This window comes from Rhinolophus hipposideros (assembly GCF_964194185.1).
Source record: "Rhinolophus hipposideros genome assembly, chromosome: 15".
NCBI lineage: Eukaryota > Metazoa > Chordata > Mammalia > Chiroptera > Rhinolophidae > Rhinolophus > Rhinolophus hipposideros.
This window is the reverse complement of record NC_138061.1, coordinates 11500440-11520699: the sequence shown is the minus strand read 5'-3', so window position 1 is coordinate 11520699 and position 20260 is coordinate 11500440. Positions and strand designations below refer to the sequence as shown.

The 20260-nt window shown below is 49.4% G+C and overlaps 1 protein-coding gene across 1 annotated transcript in view; it reads left to right on the top strand.

Annotated features, from left to right (window-relative positions):
* The first annotated feature begins 495 nt into the window (after positions 1 to 495).
* SLC18A2 (solute carrier family 18 member A2) overlaps positions 496 to 20260 on the top strand; it is a 29294-nt gene continuing 9529 nt past the window's right edge. The window contains exons 1-10 of the mRNA XM_081073700.1: positions 496 to 650; positions 1320 to 1454; positions 2894 to 3245; positions 10974 to 11032; positions 11318 to 11401; positions 11738 to 11830; positions 12580 to 12669; positions 12756 to 12799; positions 12869 to 12929; positions 15515 to 15610. Of these exons, the coding sequence (XP_080929826.1) occupies positions 1334 to 1454; positions 2894 to 3245; positions 10974 to 11032; positions 11318 to 11401; positions 11738 to 11830; positions 12580 to 12669; positions 12756 to 12799; positions 12869 to 12929; positions 15515 to 15610 (1000 nt within the window). The 5' untranslated portion in view covers positions 496 to 650; positions 1320 to 1333. The remainder of the gene's footprint in view (positions 651 to 1319; positions 1455 to 2893; positions 3246 to 10973; positions 11033 to 11317; positions 11402 to 11737; positions 11831 to 12579; positions 12670 to 12755; positions 12800 to 12868; positions 12930 to 15514; positions 15611 to 20260) is intronic.

Below are 20260 nucleotides of genomic sequence, written 5' to 3'. Positions count from 1 at the left end.
AAAGACCGCAAGTGGCCCCTGCCTCAGGCTCCAGAAATGGGAGAAGGGACGCGTGGTGGGGTGCCGAGTGGCTTCCCCAGGAAAGGGGACCTGTCCCTGGCTCCCGGCAGCCCATGACCCCTTTCCCGGCAGTTGTGCAGTAGCCTTCATGCCGGCAAGGCCAATTTCAGCGTCCGCGAGGATCAAAGAGCAGCTCTAGCACCTTCTTGGGGCCAGATGAAAGCTGTCATCCCGGATCCTCACCTGGGCTCCGGAGCCTTCACCAGGGACCCTTGACCCCTCTCCCTGGGGCTCCGGATTTCTTCCCCGTGCGCCGCCGCCGCGCCCCCCGGGCCCAGGTTCTCGGAGCACTCGGCCCCGCACAGGGGCAGACGAGGGGCTGGTGCCCCGCGCGGCTCAGGACCGGGAAGACTCGGGTGGGGGCACAGAGCCGGAGAGGCAGCCGGGTCCGGGCGGAGGCGGAGGCGAGGCAGCGGCGCCCCCCCCCCGGCCCCCGCCCTCGCCCCCCGCCGGCCGTGACGTCAGAGCCGGACCCGCTAAACCGAGCGGCGTTGGCGGCGGCGGCAGGTTGCTGGGCGGAGATTCCTCGCGGAGCCGCCTGGACGGACGGAGCGCCCCGCGGCCGGGACAGGCAGCCGCCTCCAGCCCAGGTAACGCGGGTCCCGCTGGCTGCCCGCAGAGCTCGGCTGGGGCAGAGCACCGCCGGGACGCGGGGGACAGCGGGGGCAGAGGGGGACAGCGGGGGACAGCGGGGGCAGAGGGGGACAGCGGGGGACAGCGGGGGACAGCGGGGACAGCGGGGGCAGCGGGGGACAGCGGGGGACAGCGGGGGCAGCGGGGGTAGAGGGGGACAGCGGGGGACAGCGGGGGCAGCGGGGACAGCGGGGACAGCGGGGGACAGCGGGGGCAGCGGGGACAGCGGGGACAGCGGGGACAGCGGGGACAGCGGGCCGGGCGCAGGGCAGGGGACGCCCCCAAAGCGCCGCGCGCGGGGTTCGGGCGGCGGGGGGCAGGCGGGCACAGGACGCGAAGTGCGCGGGGTCCCGCGGCGCTTTTCTGAGAGCGCGGTGGTCGCAGCGGGACCTGTGGGGGCCGCCGAGAGCGCGACAGCACCCGCGAGCCCCGGGTGTGGGCCGCGACGGCGCTCGCGGGCGTTAATGATGAGGACAGATGCGGTGAGAACGCGCTCGCTGCAGCTGAGACGGAGGTGGGACGCTGGGGACCCTCCCACACCGCCTCCTCTGCGGCCGGGAAGTCTGAGCATTGGGGTGGGGGAGCCCCGACCCGCGACGGCCCCTCACCTCCCGCCGCGCCCGCAGCGGAGCCCCGAGCCATGGCCCTGCGCGACGTGGCGCTGATCCGCTGGCTGCTGGAGAGCCGTCACTCCCGGAGACTGATCCTGTTCATCGTGTTCCTCGCGCTGCTGCTGGACAACATGCTGCTCACCGTCGTGGGTACGTACGGACTGTCCCCCCTCGGGCAGCGCCTCCCTGGGCGCCCCGCGTCCCCGAGCGCCGTCCTGGGGAAGTTGGAGATCGCGCTTTGCAAACGTACATCCCCCCAAGACTGCCGCGCCGCGTCTGGGCCGGTAGGAGCCGCATCTGTGGCTTCGTTTTCCTGGTGGTCAGGTCAAAAATGTGACGTCCGGTAAAACCCAGAACTTGTGTTTCCTCCTGATAATGTCCTGCTCTCCCCCACCCCCCACTTTCACCGCAATGAAAAAGATTTCTAGTCAGGACTAGCAATTCGCAGAATTCAAAGTAATGTTATAGTAATTACGCTACCTAAAAAGGAGGGTAAATAATTTGATGTAACATCTAAAGAAACAAGTTAACATCCCTCCCTCCAAAAAAGGAAGTGACATTTCAATATGTTGTATCAGTGATGGACTCGAGATGGAAACATTTCAGGACCATTTCAAGAGCGGTTTGAACAGTGTTGGTCTTCACCTTTTTCTTATAAAGGATTGTTGAAACACTAAATACTTGAAACTCAGGTCTCTTAATTAGTCCCATTAACGGCAAAGTGTTTGGCATAATTTGCCTTAAAAATATCCAAATTTTTAAAGAATACAGAAGAGATTTTTTTTATTTGGACTCTTAGGGGTCGGTTATTTCCCATCTCCGTTTGTAGGTTCTCTGGAGACAGTTTTCAGAGCATCAGATGGTCAGATTTCCCTCTGGAGGAGTATCAGAGTTTAGGCGCATCTGAGTTCAGTAACAGGGCCCTCACTTCTCATTTGTATTGAATGCTCTGTTGTTAAACACATGCCCAAACCTTCTGTCACGTGAAACAGGTTTTCTTCTCCTTTGTGAAAGTCTCAGAAATTTTTGTGTCTTCAGGTAGCGTGAAAAATTGCAGATTCCCACTCAAGAAAGAGAGACATGAAGTGGGCCTGTTGCAGAATTTCCAGATTATTATTTCCTGCAGGTTTATTTATTTTTTCTAAGACACATAATGAACTTTAGGTTTGTATTTTCTTTTCAGGTTTCTGTTTTCTTGATTCATTCCTTTAAAGGTCTTTTGAGCCTCTTTCTAAGAAACCCTGGTTGACCCTAAGACGGCCCTGACTTAACTTCAGACCACTTTTCGCTTTCCTAAAAATAGTCCTGTGAAGGAACCCTGTCATAAGAAACCCCCCAAAGGACAGGATACTCTGGGGCTAGTCAGCTCTGTGCATTAACTGGCCCTGAGAGCAGACAGACTCTCTCAGCCTCCTGGCCTGCGGCTTTGTTCTCTCTAGGGAGCTAAGCAATGTGAAATTGTTCCAGTGTTGGTGCAGGGGTCCCATTCCTGGGGTAGACATGCCACCTCTCTCTGTGTCTCATTTGGCATTTGTCCCAGGGAGGGTTTCTGTGCAATCACCACTATCTTGTTCTGCTCTTGGCCCCAGTCCCTATTATCCCAAGTTACTTGTACAGCATTGAGCATGAGAAAAATGCCACAGAAATCCCAACTGCCAAGCCAGCGCTCACAGTCTCCACCGCAGGCAGCTTCCAGAGCATCTTCTCCTATTATGATAACTCCACCATGGTCACCGGGAATGACACCAGAGACCTTCACGGGGGGCTGCTGCCGAAGGCCACCACACAGCATATGGTGACGAACACGTCCAGTGTCACTCCCAACTGTCCCAGTGAAGACACAGACCTCCTGAATGAAAACGTGCAGGTTGGCCTGTTGTTTGCCTCCAAAGCCACCGTCCAGCTCCTCACCAACCCCTTCATAGGATTGTTGACCAACAGGTAGGCTATATTATTTTGGCCAGAGAATTTTATGTTATTCCAAACTCATTTCCCCCCGGATTCGGTTTCTCATTCATTCATCGGAATCGGGGAACCAGCAGTGGTGGGTGAGCTGGGGAAAAATCCGATCCCTTCCCCTTGTGTTTCTGTGCATAGTTAATCACGATTTCCCATTTGTTCCATCTTTTCATTGCTACCTCTGCTGCTTAAAAAGTAAGACACTATTAAAACAGTAAAGAGGTCCTCCCCAAGTCAGAGAACTTTGATTCTGACTAGATGCTGGATTTCAGAAGTGGATTCCGTGTGCCATGCAGCTTTCTTCTCTTCCACCTCTGGCCAAGCACTTTTTTTATAGAAAGCAATCCAAGGTGGTTTCTTTAGAGCTGGCATGGTAGATGGCCTGGTGGGGGATGTGGTACAAGATCAGTCATCCTGCTGCAGAGATGAGTCTTAGCTGGTCACGGGCAGTATCACAGTTCCTCCCCCTGCCAGTTACTGAACTGTGTCCATGTGCACACATGGAAGAGAACTGAGGCTGTTTTCTGGATAATTCAAACTAGCTAATAATGCCCCAAATAATGCCCGAATTAGCTTTGTGTTAACCTGTATGTGCTGGATGTTTTTGGACCCACATTTTTTTGAATAATTGTTCACATCACCATTGTTGCTGCCTTCCAGCAACTATTTGTTTTTCTACAGCTGAGGGGGCGCAGCTCCGCCTGGTACATGGGGGCTCAGAGCCTAGGAGGGGCCTTGCAGGAACTGGAGGGGATGTTACCTGCAAGGAGGGGGAACAGGTACAAGTGAGTAATGGTGGTGGGCTGCCTTATAAACAGTGTAGCCCCAAAGGCAGAAATGCAAAAAACGGCGGAGAGGAGTGCCCAGAGACCTACCTGAGAAGCGGACCTAGAAGCCTGAACACAGAGACTAGAGGTGGAAAAGCAAATACAGGAGGGGGTGGGGTGAACAGAGGAGGCTAGGGCCGGGGGTGTGGATGGGCTAGTCTATAAAAGGCCCCACATGCTAGGCTGAGGAAGGAGTGGGGTTTTGTTGGGAGGCTATTTGGCCTAAGGAAGTGAGGGCAGGACCAGCAGCGCCCTTTATTCAAATATTAAGCATTTCAGGGCGGCAACAACAGCATTAAACCCAGCCCGGAGCCCTTCTCAGAGGGAGGCCAGCTCTGGGGAATAGGGTGATGGCAGGGGCTCAGAGGCTAAGCAGATCTGCCTTTCCGCAGCACGAACTGCCCTGGGACACACAGAGGTGGCTAGTAATGTGTCAATGGCGAGCCGGGCGGAAGTACATTGAAACTTTCGTCATTTGGTTTTCTGGACTGAGTAGTGCCACTGAGCCCATTTGAAGTGTCCTAAGCCACGTGCAACCGTCCAGTCTGTGTAGAGCAATGTTATGAAGCTGCCACCTAAAATATGCTAAGCAAATTAACCCAGTGATGCCTCACTGTGCGCCCCCAAGATGCACCGTTTGTGAGGTGACATTCAGGGGCTCTGTTCTTGAGGAGGAAAACCAAACAGTCCTCAGTAGTTGCAGGGTGGTTTTATTACTTTTTACAAGACTAAAAGTACTTCTTAAAATGTGTCTGGTATCATTACAGAAAATGGCTCACATGCTATGTGGGAAAGTTGAGGACGTGATTATAATCATGCCTTGTCAGGTTACTAGCCGGAGAGAGTAATACTCAGAGACTCGGCTGAAGTGCTGTGAGTATTCCAATCTTCCAAAGACAAATGGAAAATGAAAAGCTCTTTAAAAATCCATTTTTGTTTTTAATGCTCTGTTTATTCCTCTTGAAAGACGCGTGCTTACTATGAGTAAGACCTTTCCCCTATAAAATACTCCTAATGCTCTGACATTGCAGGCACCCAAAGCTCCTGTTTGGGGCTCTGGAAAAAAAAAAATGTCTTCCGAGAGAAACCTAGTTTTGTGACCCGTGAAATTTAGCCTATTCTGATGGTGAACTTATCTAGAGAAAAATTTTAAACTCGAACTGGTTACCCCAGCTACCAAGCAAATTTCCAAATAATCATCTTTTAGCACTGCCTTGTAATGTGGAAATGCACACAAATTTTACTATGGATAGAGGCAGAACAATTGAGTGAACTCTGTTGTCTCTCCCAAAATAATCATGATGTGTAATTTTTCTGGTATTTTCCAAGCCTGTTAGACATGAACCTGGGGACTTGCAGAATTTCTGGACGCTCCATGGCACTCCTCAGGGAAGTCATAAATACATTACAGTTTCTTTTACCGAGTCTACCCTTGTAAGCCATTGCAAATAGCCTTTGATGTAATTTGTGTCAATCACATCCTCAATTACCAACAAGATGTGTGATTCACTTTTTCAGTGTTGTAAACAACTGTGTTGACAACAGCATTTTACAGCTGGCTAATATGTTTCTGATTAAAGAGTAGTTAAAACCATGGAGCATCAGAGCTGGAAGAGATTTTATTTAGCAAAGGCCTTTGGGCCAGTCTTAGGATTTTATAGGCAAAAGAGTTTACCTTCATGGGGAGACAGGATTTGCCCACAGCAGTGGTAGGACTCTCGGCCCTGGTATCTGCCTCCCTGCCTGTTCTTTCTGCCTGCTTATTGTTGTATATACAGTTTGTATGTTTGGCTTTTAAAAATCAATACTGCAGGTCAAACTCTGTCTATCTTGCTTCTACTAGGGCTCTCGCTGGTTGTACCAGGCTGAACTAGTAAAGGCCCAGACAGTGAGTGGTTGATTGCTATTTTTAATCAATGGGCAGGGAGTTTGGAAAAAAATCAGCCCCACCCTCCCCCTTTTTTTTTGGACACGGACCTTCCCTCAACTCCTTGGCCCTTAAAAAATATCTGTTTCCAGCTCTTGATGTGAGCTGGTCCAGCTTCCCAGTATCTCTGCAGTGCTTCTGACAGTGGGGAAAGGAAGGCTTCCTGCAGCCCCAAAGACAAGCTGTTTGGAGCCACTTCTTTCCAAAGCCTCTTGATGTAAGCGGGACCCACTCTGAAATGAGACACCCCATATCACGCGTGTTACAACCCAGTCTCCCATAGTACAAGCTGGACCCCTAGATTCATTCATGGTCATGATGCTGCTGTATGAGTAGCTTTTGTGGGTGGGTGATACAGGAGGCAGGCTCCCTGTCTGTTGTTTTAAATATTTGAGAAGATTGCATGCCAAATCCTGACAATAAAAAAATTACAGTTCTTGGGAAGCATGTAAGTGTTCAGTTGGCCACTAATACGGTACAAGTAATTCCTCTTTCACTTACCCTTCTGGTGCTATACTTTTACTGAAATATATGTGACCAGCTAGGGAGCAAAGGACCTTTGATTTTGGCAAGTGTAGTGATCACATATCCACTAACCCACTTTCCAACATGTGTGGGTGCCTTGGTTGACTTGATTTCTGTCTTTGAGGCTCATGTGACTTATTTTATAATTCCAGTTGAACTGTTTATTTCTTGATTGCATTGTGGGTAAAAGGGTGTAGAAGGAATTATACTAGCAACACCTATTACCATTCGGCTCAGCGAATGAATTTTAGACATGCACACACATGAAAGGAATGTTCCAGGCAGGTACACAGTGTGAAGACACTTTTAGGTGTCTCTGTCCACAAGTCGGGTTAAGACATGGCATTGTAGTCTTCACTTGCTTAGCATAAAGCTTATGTAGTTGCGTCTTTAAAACCAAATGATAATCCAAATGAACTGGGTGGCGAGGGAAAGGGTTAACTCCGGGTGCTGGAGCAGCTCCCTGGCCTTCCTCCTTAGCTTGTCATTGTCTCAGTGGTCTGCATTTTATCAAGCCAGCGACAGTGCCTTAATTTATTTCCATAGTTACCTAGTATATTTGAAACCCAGTTATTTTTTTTTCTCACAAATCGTAGCTAACATCCGAACTGACAAGAAGGAAACCACACAGCACGAAATCTCTACAAAATCTACTGTGGTTATTTTTTTTTTCCCTCTAGCTTCAGCCAGCTGGTCTGAAGTGGGCTTTGTAGGAATAAGCAGTGACCTTTTCAGCTTCCCCGTGGACAGGGAAACCAGCTGTTCTGGAAAGGGAGCCCCATCTTAGACGTTGTTGGGATGGTGTGATGGAGCCTTGGCTTCTGAAATCAGAAGAAATTGGCAGTGGAATTGGGCATTTCTCTTGGGAGCAAAGCCCCCGCTTTAGCTGTGGAATGGGGAAGCGTCCAGAGGAGAGTAAGAAATCCATGACTCACGTTACTCCGTGCACACATCTAGTCGCGGAAAAAGACAGCTTCATGAGCTAAACCTGGTTTTATTGACAATAAACGTCCCAGTATATCCTACAAATTTAAAATACCATTCCAATTGACTGATGTTCGCTTACTGTACCACTTTTTAGGAGTGTGTTGGAATAATTGAAAAAGGATAATTGAAAAAGATGTCACCTCTTGTCTCTCCTGGTGATAGTTCATATTCTCCTCTGTGTCCTTGCTTTTGTCACTTATCCCAGCAGAGGGGAACGGAGGTCTTAGCAAGCCTGACAATGGAGCGTGCATATACTTCATGGCAAAGATAAACAGTTAGTAGCATTAGCGAAAAAGTATTATCAATGATGAGTTAGGGACATACGGGGTTTCTCCACTGATCTGTAGGTGTGTATATGATGACCATAACCTTCACTACTTTGCACTTTTTCTATAGGGATTCAGTATATGGTTTTTAGTGTTATTCCAATTGGATTAACTGCTCCCTGACGCTCTGTGGAAGATGACTGTGGGCTGGGATGACTCAGCAGGGGATGATAAAGGGATATTTGGTTAAAGGTTTGCCTCATCAGGTGTAGCTCTATTTAGCAATACTTTAATTGAAACGGCATTGGATTGAGACGAGAGGCCGACTCAGACATTTATGACTAATGGCCGTTGAGGTTCTGTCCATTGAGGAGACATGGAAGGGAAGGAGAAAGGGCCCTGGACATCTGCCCATCTCTCAGCGAGCAACCCTGGGGCCTTGGATGACCCTCCTTCTGAGGTGTGTGTTCAGGGGGCCGGCAGAGTTTGCGTGTGGAGATCCAGGAGCTGTTGCCTTTGCATTTGGGCCGAGCTCTGGGCAAAGGTGCTGCCAGCACTTTCCACGGGGCAGGCCTGTCAGCGGCTTGGCCAGGGTTGAAAGTGTAGGGCACGTGTGTCCGGTAATGAGAAGGAAGTGGCGTGAGCCCAGGGGGTATCGGAGCGATTGGCTTGCTCTGCGACTGGGGGAGCCTCCGTCTCTGAACCTCGCTTTCTCAGCTAAGATGAGTGTGTGCACTGGCTGGCATTTGAGCAGCCTTCCAAATTTGCCTTTTGGTTATCCCATATGTGCTTTATTAAAATCCCAAAGGAATTGTAAAAAAACAGTAGCTGTGGTGTTTTTAAAGAAAACGCAGCACCTGGGCTTGGTATAAAGAATCTTCTGTCAGTACCGAGTCCTGTGGGTACAGAGCCACCTGGTTTTAAATGAAACTGTGGACCTTCCGTTCCATTCGCCCCGTGTGAGCCTGTGTTCCTGTGACCGGCATCCCACCAAAGTGTACCTGGAACACCTGAGACGCTGGGGACAAGCTTGTTGCCCTGAATTTGGGGCATGTTACTTAATTTCCCTCAGCATCAATATGGCTATCTGAAAATGGAAATGAAGCCAGCTACCTTGCAGAACGGCCACAAGAATCACAGAGGATGGCAGGTGACACTGCCCGCTGGCTCCCAGTTGATGGTCTTGAGGAATGCTGGGGCCTCCTGGTAAGAAGGAGCCCATCCCAGCTGTGTCCTGCCAGGTGACCTGTGCCAGTGGCCAGGCTGCAGACTGGCCATAAAGGTCATTGGTATTCCAACAGCTTTGATACATGTATGGTTTTCTGATTTGTTTTTTGGAAGCGGTGAGGAGCGTGAGTTTATTCCAGGGTAATTACAAGTATTGTCATATGTCTGTTATTCCCCTACATGTGCAATTGTTGTTCAGAAAAAAAACAACACACAAAACTGTCTGTGCATTTGAGTCTCTGAGCCCCTAGAAGTTTTCTTATTTAGTATCCAGCCGTGCCATGTAGGACCTGGCTTTGTAAATGAGTTTATTTTGCCTACATGAATAAAGAGTACGGAGCAATCAGCTCCGGGCTAGTTGACACAAGAGAAGCTGCTGTATGATGGCTGCCTGAATGACAGGTCAGAGCTGTGGTATCTCTCCTGCCTCACCTAGTTGGCCTTGACCCCCGCTTTGTGAATTACAAACTCATCTCAGGTCACAGTAGGGGCATCAGCGTGGGTGTTGGGAGGGGGACTACCGGGGAGTCTGTCATGATTTTGAGATGTCATTTGGCTTCCAGATGTACAGGAGGCAGTTAAAAAAAAACCCAAGTATGACGAGGAGAACTGTTGGAAAGGTTGTGTTTAAAGCCACACGTGCCTTCTGGCTACCTAGGGAGGTGGTAGAGTTTGCAAGGAAAAGTCCTGGACTGGACGGAATGGCTCTTAGTGCAATTAGCTGTGGGATGTTTGACAAGTCACTTTTTCATGCCTCAGTTTCCTCATCTGTTAAATGGAGAGGTGATCGTCTGCCTTTATCAAATTATTGAGCCGATGAGTGAAAGTGCTCAGAAAATTGAGTGTAACCATTAAATGAAGGTCGGTATTGTTATGATTTTTTATTCAAGCCTGGAATAGAAGAGCCCTTCCAGGCTGAGTGACTGGAATTCAGGACTTTTGGGTCCTCATTTGGTTCCTCTCCAGGATCCAGAGCATCTAGGGCTAGAAGGAGGTGAGGCCTAGAGATGCTCAGGGCTGGTCAGGGTTGACACAAACCTCCCAGAGAGCAACGGCTCAGCCACTGTTGGTCCCCTTTCATGACAAAGAGCCCATCTATATGGCAGGGACCAAGTGGGCTGCTTACTCGGCAGAAACAGAGGAAAGGAGGAAGGGAATGAGGGAGGATACGACATTTCTGAAGCACCTGCTGTGTTCCAGGGGCCCTGGTAGCAGGGTAACAGCCACCTCTCACTTATACTCACCCCACTTCTGGGAGAGGCAGTGGTGGGCTCTCTGAGGGGCAGTGGGGAGACTTGCTTGGATTACGTGGCAGGGCTGGGTGTCCAGCCAGGGGTGAGATACAGAAAGGCCAAGGTCTTCCCACTGTCCTTGTCCACGGGGTGGCAGAGCTCTGTACAGACAGTGGTCTTCCAGAGCAATTAGGATATTGAATTTTTGCGCAGAAATCAAGGCCTGTCTTTCTAGGCTGGCCAATTGGGGTCAACATGAAGACAGATTTGAAAACATTATTGCTTCTTAATGCCTCTTAGATTTAGTGCAATTGTCTCTGCTGCCAGCCGAATCATTTGGTGACCTTTTACTAGAATCATTTGATTGCAATTGTCCCTTTGGCAAAGCTTTAGCAAGGACTGTAATTAAAGAAATAACCATAAAATGACAGAAACAGGGGCCATATATTTTGGGTGTGTTCTGGGTTACTTGCCAATATTGTTTTAACATTTCTCCCAGAGAAATTTCTGTTCACAGAGGCAATCCATAAATATATTCACATTCGAAGACCGTCAAACACAAAAAGGTCACGTAGGAAGAACCGACTATATGAATTTTTAACACAGTTGACCAGACACTTATCTGCCTGATCCCAAAGGGTAAGCAGGAGAGACTCAATATAAAACCTTAAAAAAACACAAAGCAGTCACCAGATTTTCCTCGTGGTTTTGTTTTGCAGAATCGGCTATCCAATTCCAATGTTTGCGGGATTCTGCATCATGTTTATCTCAACAATTAGTAAGTGTCTGACGTTTGCCTTTTGAGTGTGGGTCATGGGATGGGCTCTGATGGCCATGAACCTGGAAGTGAGAACACCCTGGGTGCATAGGGGTGGGGCTGTGGCAAAAAACAGCAGAAAGGAGTCACTAGGATTCTTCATGGGGACAGAAGCACAGTGTGGTTAATATGGAAATATACCATCAGGTTAAGGGAGGGCTCCAGAAATACCGCTGTTTGAGGTGGTTTGGTGCCAGTGTCAGCCGGCCTGCACTGATGTGTGGGCCTGGCCCGTTCTCTCGGCAGTGTTCGCCTTTTCCAGCAGTTATGCCTTCCTGCTGATCGCCAGGTCGCTGCAGGGCATTGGGTCTTCCTGCTCCTCGGTAGCTGGTAGGTGTGGAAATGCCTGAGTAAGTCAGTGCCTCTGGGGTAAGGGGTGGGCTTTGGCCTGTTGGAGGGGCCACCGGCATTGCCCCTGCTGGCAGGCCCCTCACACAATTAGCTGGATAATTTAGGGAATCAAAGTATTGGTGGTGGTGGTGGTGGTCGGTGGTGGGTTCTCGGAGAAGGTACTTGCCTCCTTCCTGCTTGGATTCTGCTTGGTCTTCTATTTTTGTTAATCTGACGGGTTAGGGAAGATTCCAGGCTGGGGAGGGAAGGTAAGTCACGGATTATTCTTTTGGTGCTCCCAGAGCTTGGCTGTTGACCATTTTTTTTCCTGTTTAGGGATGGGCATGCTTGCCAGTGTTTACACAGATGATGAAGAGAGAGGCAACGCCCTGGGGATTGCCCTGGGAGGCTTGGCCATGGGGGTCTTAGGTGGGTAAAGTCTTCCAAGGAGGAGAACTGGGAGCCTGTCTGGTGTTGGACAGTGACAGTCTTCTCTGAGTTTACTTTCACGTGACAGACTCCCCAGCTGTCCCTTTTTTTATTCCCTACTTTCATGGAGCCTTTGAAAAATTGTGGGACCTCCCTGACCTGGGAGAACCTGGGTTTCCCCTGCCTCTACCCCCTAACTCGATGGGGGACCTTGGGCAAACCAACTCCAGGCCTCTCGGGCCCAGATGTAAAGCAAAGGCCTGCCAAGATCCTTCCTCTAGCACATCAGAGAGGACTTTCCCACCTTCTGAGTCTGCCTTCGCACCTGCCTGGCTGACGTCCCAGTCCAAGAAGCAGTCTGAGTCCTCTCCCTCCTCTGTTCCATTCCTGGCTTTCCTTTGGGAGCCTGCAGTCCCTGTGTGAGCTGGTTTTCTAAGGAGTGAAGTCCTCTCTGACACGTTTTTCCTGTGCTCCTTCAGCAGGGCAGTTCTGTGGCCTCGATCTTGTTTCTCTCAGATCTTTACTTTGGGGGTGACCCTTAGAGGCTCCTGCCCATGTGTCGGGTGTAAAACTGCTTGGAGGAAGTTGCCAGGGCAACCTAACACTACCGAACAGACCGAAGGGTGGCCACTTCAAGTAGTTTTTACAACAAAGCAGAGAGAGACACGCAAGAAACAAGGGGATGGGTCTAGTGGGATGGGAGCCATTGGTCCGAGGGCCTGGCACGCCCCTCCTTCTCTTCTTTGCAGTGGGTCCCCCCTTTGGGAGTGTGTTCTACGAGTTTGTGGGGAAGACGGCTCCCTTCCTGGTGCTGGCCGCCCTGGTGCTCTTGGATGGAGGTGAGGCCACGGGGGGATCTTGGCCGTGACCTTTGCATCTGTGTTGGCAGGTGCTTGGGGCCATGCCGTTTGTTTTTCTCTCCTAGCTATTCAGCTCCTTGTGCTCCAGCCGTCCCGGGTGCAGCCAGAGGTAAGCAGCAGGGAGAGGAAGGAGCTGCAGTGGCCATGTCAACTCTTCTAACCCGTTTTCTCTCGACAGAGCCAGAAAGGGACGCCGCTAACCACCCTGCTGAAGGATCCCTATATCCTCATTGCCGCAGGTGGGGCTCCCCCCGGGCCTCCTGGTTCTTCTCAGCCCAGGGGTGCGCGGTGGGTGGCGAGGACGCGTGTTCCTTTTGCTGCTGGAAACATTGGGTTGTAGAAAAGCATAAAAGGCACAGAGAGGTTTTACGTCACCAAAAATGGTTTTCTTCCATCCTTAATTTCTGACACTCAGTCAAGTTCTGTGTTGTTTTTCATTCGGGGTAAAGATTGTGTGGGTTACCGAGATGCCTGCCACCGAGGTTTGCTTTGGGCCAAGCTTGCCTCCTGTGTTTGTGTCAAAGGCCATCACTGTTTGGCCTTGAACTTCCAGAGAAATCCGTGCCCTCACTGCAGGCATCTCAGGTGAGTATAAATAGACATGGACAGCAGAGCCTGCAGGGCGGAGAGGGCTCTGCCTTCCTCCAGAGAGGGCTTCCTCTACAGTAGCAGAGGCTGGGCTGGAAAACACCAGTGGGCTAAAGAAGGTCATGCCTTTGGATTCTTGGCCTGGATGGGTCCAAAGGAAGCCCCGGGTTTTTTGGCGGCTGCATTCATCCAAGGGACTGTCCCCCCAAGACCATGCCCGTGGCACAGGCCTGGGGCTGCCTAATGAGGGGCCAGCATTAGGCTGCCTGAGCCTGGATAGTGTGACCCACAGAGGCCATCAGGGTCAGGCCAGGGGAGGCCACCCGGAGGTGTGGCATCAGACCCAGCCAGGGTTCTCTCCAAGTAGGGTTAGGTTTGCCTCAGTAGGGGTCATAAACACTAGGGAAGCTGGGGGAGCTGGGTGAACTGGGCACATGCTCTTCCTGAGGGCGTTCAAATTCAGCCTTTTGCAAAATCCCAGGCTGGTTTTGTTTAAGTTTTCTGCTGCTGGGTTTGGTCAGGGTGGCACCTATGTAACCCTGGTCTGGGCCCTGTCTGTCATGCCTGCTGGCCATAGGCTTGTAATCCTGCTGTGGGACCTTTTCACGCAGGGGAACCTCCCTGTGCCCCTGGTGAGATGCAGGGAGCATTCCAGAGCCCAGATGCCCCTGGAGCTCTGGCTGTTCCAGGTGGGGGTGAGGAGATGTGTGGTGAGAGATGGGGGCCCAGAGGTGGGACTCCCCGCATGTTGGGGCAGATATAGGCATAGGCTGTGCAGCTGGGGCCCCTCCTGCCTCTGCCTTTCTTTGATCCTCACTGTCTCGCCCCAACTCATGGAGGGAGATAGAGATCCACCCAGCGCTGAACGTCAGGCTATCAGCAGGCCCTGGCAGCCCTGACCGGGAAATTGGGGGCCAGGTCGTGTCTCATTTGTTCCGGTAGGATTTTAATTTATGGCGGTGACTCCGTGATGACATGGAGAGGTCAATACCATTGAAAGAAGATTTCATTACTTAACGTTTCCCAAGTCAAGGAGGGCACTCCGTGTCAGTCAGGGCCATGTGGGGAAGCCCTGGGTTTGGTCAGGCGGCAGAAAGGGGCAGGGGGGAGGCCTAGGCCAGAGCCCTTACTGGAGTTTCCATGGGAAATGCAAGGCAGGGCAGGTTAAATATCTTAGTATTGTCTAGTTTAAATAATCCCAGCAGCCTTGGGGGCCGCGGGGCTGTCCTGGTTGCCTGTACTTGCCCTGAGCGGATTTAGGGCAGGGGAATATTGGTTTGGTGTGTCAGAGCTAGCTAAGGAGGGGTTCACACTATGGGCTCTGGGTTGCAGGGGAGATGCAGACAATGCTGGTAGTTTGGCCCCATGATTAATATCTGTGAAACAGACAAATACAGAATCTAAGAAGACACAGAATAGGTGAGCGAGGAGAGGCCAGTCATTTCGGCATCATTTCTGTGTGCTGCCTTTAAATGTCACCAAGAATGAAAAGATCTTTCTTCACTATGTGAACACCTTCATCACGATGGCACAATGTTCTTTGAATCGAGATTTTAGCAAATTAGAGCTTCCACAGGGCACAGCACAGGAAAGCTGCCAGAAGAATGGGAACAGCTTTGTGTCTCTTTTTCCAGATTATTCTACATTTATAAAGGGCTCTGGTTAACAGAGCGATAATGGATATTTGCAGAGATACCCTATATGCATAGCTGATTTAAATTTAAAAAAAAATCCCACAACAGCACATCTGTACTGAATGCAATGGGGGCATCGACAGAAACATGTGTGTTCATTGCACAGTAAAACTTAGATGCCAGAACCTCTGGTTGTTCCAGTCTGTGTGTGGTCCGGATGTGGCCTGTGCTGCTGCTGGGTGGCCTCAAGCAAGTTACTTCATTAATAAATTGGAACTCCCTTTCTTCGTTCATAAATCAGGAAGTGTAAACCAAATGATCTCTAAGGCTCCCTCCAGTTCCAAACTTCATGACTCTGGGATTCTAGTTGTTTAAAATAATGATGATGATGAGAATAACGCAACCAGCCAACCCACCAACGCTCCTCACTATCTCCTTGATCCGTTCTTTATGTTTTCCTTATAAAAGCAGGAGAAATTTTGAGTTTCCGAACGGATTGCTTTGTCTGTGGGCATGTAGGGTTTACCTGTATTTGGAAACAGTAGGGTGTCGACACTCGAGACCCCCAATAGAAGCACACTAACCCTCTTGCTCCCTTAAAGGGTCCATCTGCTTTGCAAACATGGGGATTGCCATGCTGGAGCCGGCCCTGCCCATCTGGATGATGGAGACCATGTGTTCCCGCAAATGGCAGCTGGGTAAGGACTGGGGTGGCTCTCCTGATTCTAGAACTTTTGTCCTTAGGGCGGGTCTCGTCATTGTAGCCCAGCCGCGCTGCAGGTACCAGGATGATAAAGTGATTGTTTCTGTTTGACACTTAATGGGGTGGATGCTGAGGGCAGTAGTGCGCCTTGGGGTCTGTGTCAGCTCCAGTCTCTGTATCATCCTTGATGAATGTGGAATTTATATAGAGGCATCAGACCTGGGCAGGAAAAAGGAAGGAAAAAGACGTTCAGCATCTCCCCATGTTTCTGAACTGGACTAGTTACAGTAAATACCTTTTATCCTTTTAATTTCTTATCTTGTCTTTTCTTATTTCCATTGTTTTCTTCATTTTCTAAACTGTTAAATTTTTATAATTGGTGTCAACATATCTTAAATTTGAAGAGCCCTTTTATATTTCCTCTGAGTGGTTTTGTGTGGGGGGGGGGGCTGGGGTGACGGGGTTGTTGAAATAACATTCTCTTACCATTTAGTAGGACGACTTCCGTTCACTTTCCATTTCAGCCTCTTGTATTCTCCCTGGACTCCATGCTGCCTAGATGCCCTGAGCCTTTTCAGTTCAGTTTTTCTAAAGGAACTGTCTCCTGCCTGGGGGAGCAATTGAGGGCTGAGGCGCAGGAAGTGGGGGGCAACTGCTCTTCAAAGAGTCTTTCTACCTGCTTTCCTGTTGACAGCCTCAGCCTTCAGCCGTACACAGGACCTGGAGCCTTCAGTCCCTGAACTTTCTGTGTTCAGAGCACAAAGGGTCTTGCGCTTTGTTGGCTGTTCTGTGTGCAGGTGGAAGGTTCCAGTGTCCGTCACTGCACTACCGCTGCTAGCCCCTCCTTCTTACTGCTTTTTCTCTTCTCTCATTTTGTCTGTCCTTGGGCATAGAGGGGAAGGGGTCTATAGTTTTCTATCATTCCTTGAATAACATTTGAATAGAATTTGGAGTGGGAATGGAGAAAATGTAGATTTAATGTGCCCTGTTTAACTGGAAGCCCAGCATTCATTTCAATGATAGCATATGTTCTATTTTAAGATTATACCATAAATTTTCACCCAGTCCCTATTGTTGGACATTTGGGTGAGTTCCAGCTTTTGTCCTTAGAAACCATACTGCAGTGAAATATCCTTTACATGTATTCCTGTTTGTGTTTGGAAGTAAATCTGTAGGGAAAATGCCTAAAAGTTAAGTGGGCATTTTGGTATTTGGTAGCATTGTGCCAACGTAGGTATGATCCCTCTTTCCCAATGGAGTGTGTGATTTAGCATGTTGATTTATTTTTACAGGTTCTTTATGAGTGAAATTGAACATCTTTTCATGTTTATTAGCCGTGTCTCTTTGCTGTGAATTTCTTCTTAATATACTTTGCCCATTTCTTTCCTATGGAATTGTTTGTCCTTTTTTTTTCCTGTTGCTTTTAGGTGTTCTGTGTATATTAAGATATTAATCTTTTATCAGATGTTTCACACCTGTTGACCTTGCTTTGTTTTATGTCTTTTGACTTTCTAGATGGTATTTTTTTTTTTTTTTTTTTGCCGCTCAGAACATTTAAAATACCACTAGTGAGATTTAGCAGACTTCCTCTTTAGGTCATTGTCATTTCAAGTGAAGCGCAGAAAGGCCGTTCTTTTTCCCATGCCAAGGTTATTTTTTCATCCAGGCTTTCCTCTAATAAGTTTACGACGTGTTTTTTAAATCTTGGATTTACATGGAATTAATTTTAATTATAAGGTGTGTGATGGGGATCTGGTGTGGCTGTTTTCCGGATGTCCAGTCAGTTGTCCCAGGACAACTGCTAATACTCTGTCTGACTTCTCCCACCTCTGGCGTGCTCGAAATGACTGTGTGTTCCTGGGTCTCATCCTGGATTGTCTCTTCGAGTCCATTTATCGGCTTGTATTCCTGTGTCAATCACTTCCTATAGCTTTAGAATATTGCTTATTAGAATATTGCTTATAATATTGTCTGGAAGGCTCGTCTCTACACACACACTCTTTTCTTTAAGAATTTATCAGTGATCCTTCCTAGAGATTTGTTTATTGTTTCGTAGTTCTTTCGACTTACATACTGATATCTTCAGACGGAGAGTCTTAGTTCTGAATTCAGTTGATACTTTTTTTAGTGCCCCCAGCCTTCCTCAGGGGACCTTATATTCCCTCAGGCATCCGACCTTTTGTGGGGGTGTCTTGCCGGATGCTTCTGGCTCCTGGTTCACGTCTGTCCCTGTCCTTCTTGCCTCATTGCTGTTGGCTGACCTGGGCACCAGTCCTCTGGGGTTGTACATTGAATTGCTGGGTTCTTTCATGAAATAATCCTTCATTAAAACACTCCCAATGGCTGGAATGGTGTGTGTGTGTGTGGGGGGGGTGGACGGCGAATGGGGAGGAACTGCTAATGGGTGTGAGGTTTCTTTTTGGGGGCGATGAACGTATTTTGGAATTAAGTAGTGGTGATGGTTGCACAACCCTGTGAATACACTGAAAAGCACTGAACTGTATGTACACTTTAAAAGGGTGAATTTTAGGAGGCGCCAATCATGTCACAAAACAGAGCAAACACAAGCCCCAAATGACAGGAATCATTCAGTGGAGGAGGAAAAATTCTTGGAGCTAAATTAAGGCTGGTTCTTAGAAAATTTAGCTCTGAACTTCCTGCCAGTGGAGACAACAGAGGAAACACAGACTCTCAAAGCTCCTAAGGAGAGGGCACCACTTGGTGGGTGGACGGACCTTTTCTTCCCCTGAATTAGCAAATAGTGCTTTTGCCAAAAGTGAGGAGACACTCTTCACGTCTCATTGCTAGTGCTGTGGAAGCTGTTTTCCCAGACTTCCTTTCTCTCTGGTCCCTGTGGTGGCATGGGCCTCCGGGTGTTTTCAGGAGGTGCCCTTTATTTGCCAGCCTGGGGTTGGGAGTGGTTCTCCTGCTTGGCTTTTGCAGCACTCTGGGGCTGAGATGCTTTGGTGACATTTCTGAAGGTTTCACTTAACTGACTTACTACGCTACTCCAACATGTCCTGTCAGGGCACTTAAGCTGCTTTGTCCTCTTCCTCCCCAGACACAGCCTGAGGCTTTCTTTATAAAGTTTGTGAAGTAAGTGAGAGGCCCGGGGCCACCTCAACCAGATGGCAGGCCACAGGCCACCTGGGTTTCTCCAGGAGAGCATCTGGTGGGCTTATCACGCAAGCCAGGTGTTCACCTTTCCAATGTTCACCTTTCCATCTCTCCCCTGCCTCAGAGAAAGATGTACTTGGGTTTCTTCAAGAGAACCCCTTTTCTGTACCAGTTTGCAGTGTCTTTTCCAGTGCGAGAAGAAATACCTTCCCTCATGTGGTCTCTCTACCTCTGACAAAGCCTCTCAGTCCCCTCTGAGCCTCAGTGAGAAGGGCACCCTGGGTGACACTTTGCGAGGACCATTCCCCTAAGGGAAGACCCAGTGCCGAGCGGGGACACAGCCCCGCCCCCACGGCCCTGGCAGCTCAGCCTCTTCCTGTCTAGTATCTTGTGCGAGCTCTTTCTAGTCCATTGTGAAAAGGGAAGCCAGTCCGCCCTGATGCTTCCCTGACCATTTCTGGAGAAAGACCATAAATCAGATTTGAAGTCAAAGGAGAACAATCTCACGAGGTGACACCTGATTGCTCCTGCTGGATGCTCCGAGAGCCAATCCCTGTGCTGGAAGGCTGCACCTTCCTGGAGGTTTCATGGCTTGCATTAGCTTCCAGAGGTGCAGTGTGAGTCTAGTGTATCCTGGAAGGTGCAAGATGACACGCGTCCGTGTCTGTGAGTGCGCTGGTGAGCTGCCTGGACAAGAGCCCCCGGGACCTGTGCATTTTGAGTGCTGGGGACACCTGCTGACCATCTAGTATCTCCTATGCGTGTCTGATATTCAGTCATGGGGTTAACAACAAAGCAACTTTCACCACGTGTGGGCAAGACTAGAATCAAATATGTATTTCTGAATTCAAGAAAAAAACACTAGCGTTTTGAACACTACGAGTTTGAAAAGCCATCTTTTGGAAAGAGATTGTCCTATTGTCCTAATAATGGATGGCGACCAGAGAGAGCTGCTGTGGACGAATCCCTGGCATCCACGCCTGGTCTGACTTGAGGAGGTCTTTTGTCCACAGCAGAGGGTACAGTTAAGGGCAACCACTGCCACCATGAGTGACCCGGGCTTGCAAGTTCCCTCTCTTGGGAGAGCATTAAACCCTGGAGAGGAACGTTTTAGTTGTGTTACAACTCGGCCACAGAAAATGATGACGGAGGCATTTATTTTTTTGACATGGAAAGATGTCAATAAAACTAATTGATTAAAGCAGGATGTAAATGGTAGATATAATCCCATTTTTAAGGAAAAACAAAATCCTGTACACACCCATTTATTGCTGTACCTATAAACTTACAAGGGAAGGTAACTTGGGTGGTCATCTGAGTGATAGGGCTTGGGATAATTTTAACTGTTTGCTTTGTCCTTATCTTAATGTTCCTTAATTTTGTCCATGTCTGTTGTCTTACTTCTGTCCTACAACTATAACCAAGGGGAGAGGTCAGGCGCCGATGCCTCCCCGCTCACGGACGTGTGGGAGGGCAGGTGCCCTGCTCCAGCAGACCGGAGCTGCCGGTGTTGGTCAGCGTGTAAAGC